At 52.2% G+C, this 1,371-nt stretch overlaps 1 protein-coding gene across 1 annotated transcript in view; it reads left to right on the forward strand.

Moving 5' to 3' along the window:
* Window positions 1–1,371, forward strand: part of LOC107122831 (deoxyribodipyrimidine photo-lyase-like) — a 22,698-nt gene that overhangs the window by 16,925 nt on the left and 4,402 nt on the right. The window contains exon 9 of the mRNA XM_015425972.1: window positions 378–537. Within this exon, the coding sequence (XP_015281458.1) occupies window positions 378–537 (160 nt within the window). The remainder of the gene's footprint in view (window positions 1–377; window positions 538–1,371) is intronic.

Here is a 1,371-nt window from a genome sequence, read left to right on the forward strand (position 1 = left end):
TTCAAGAACAGCTCTTATCCGAGCTATGGCTTGCCCAAGGTCATCCAGCCAGGTGCAAGTGGAGGAGTGGGGAATCAAACCCGGTTCTCCCAGATTAGAGTCCGCGCACTTAACCACTACACCAAACTGGCTCTCACTGTGTAATACTGCTACCGTTATGTAATGCTACTCTTATCAGTACGAGCATTTTATAATCAATTTGTTTTATCATTCCTTTAGAATTGCTGTTTTATGTGTTTTGACCCTCGTGTAAGCCGCCCTGAGCCTGCTTTGGCGGAAAGGGCAGGGTAAAAATTGAATAAATACAATAAATAAATATCTGACCTCAAGGGTACTTGTTCTTACAGCAACCCCCCTCCCTCCCTCTTCTGTCCCAGCTCCAGATGGTCCACGAAGGGAAGATGCATGGGTTTCTACGGATGTACTGGGCCAAGAAGATCCTGGAGTGGACCAGCTCCCCTGAAGAGGCCTTGAAATTCAGCATCTATCTCAACGATCGCTACGAGTTGGATGGCAGGGACCCCAACGGCTATGTGGGTCAGTGCAAGAAGAGAAGAACATAAGAGAAGCCCTGTTGGATCAGGCCAGTGTCACGCAGTGGCTAAGCCCCAGTTGCCATCAGGAGGTCCACAGGAAATTCCCTGTTGTTGGCCACTGTGGGAGACAGGATGCTGGAGTAGATGGACCCTCCCTGGTCTGATCCAGCAGGGCTCTTCTGATGTTCTTATGAAGGCCTCGGCCGTTATGCCCTGTTGTTGGCCCTCCAGAGGAACTGGCTGGCCCCTGTGTGAGACAGGATGCTGGACTGGATGGACCCACATTGGTCTGACCCAGCAGCGCTCTTCTGATGTTCTTTTGAAGGCCGCGGCCTCTGTGCCCTGTTGTTGGCCCTCCAGACGAACTGGTCGGCCACTGTGTGAGACAGGATACTGGACTAGATGGGCCACTGGTCTGACCCAGCAGGGTTCTTCTGGTGTTCTTATGAACCTGTTGTTGGCCCTCCAGAGGAATTGGATGGACCCTGCGTGAGACAGGATGCTGGACTAGACGGATCCTCACTGGTCTGATCCAGCAGGGCTCTCCTGATGTTCTTATGAAGGCCTCGGCCTCTGTGCCCTGTTGTTGGCCCTCCAGAGGAACTGGTTGGCCACTGTGTGAGGCAGGATGATGGATTAGATGGACCCTCACTGGTCTGATCCAGCAGGGCTCTTCTGATGTTCTTATGAAGGCCTCAGCCCCTCTGCCCTGTGGTTGGCCCTCCAGAGGAACTGGTTGGCCACTGTGTGAGACAGGATGCTGAGCTAGATGGACCACTCGTCTGATGTTCTTAATGTTTCAGCAGTAGATGTAAGAGCAGTGTTTCTTATTTTC

Source organism: Gekko japonicus, unplaced genomic scaffold (genome assembly GCF_001447785.1).
Source record: "Gekko japonicus isolate JY-2015 unplaced genomic scaffold, Gekko_japonicus_V1.1 scaffold3730, whole genome shotgun sequence".
Taxonomy (NCBI): Eukaryota; Metazoa; Chordata; class Lepidosauria; order Squamata; family Gekkonidae; genus Gekko; species Gekko japonicus.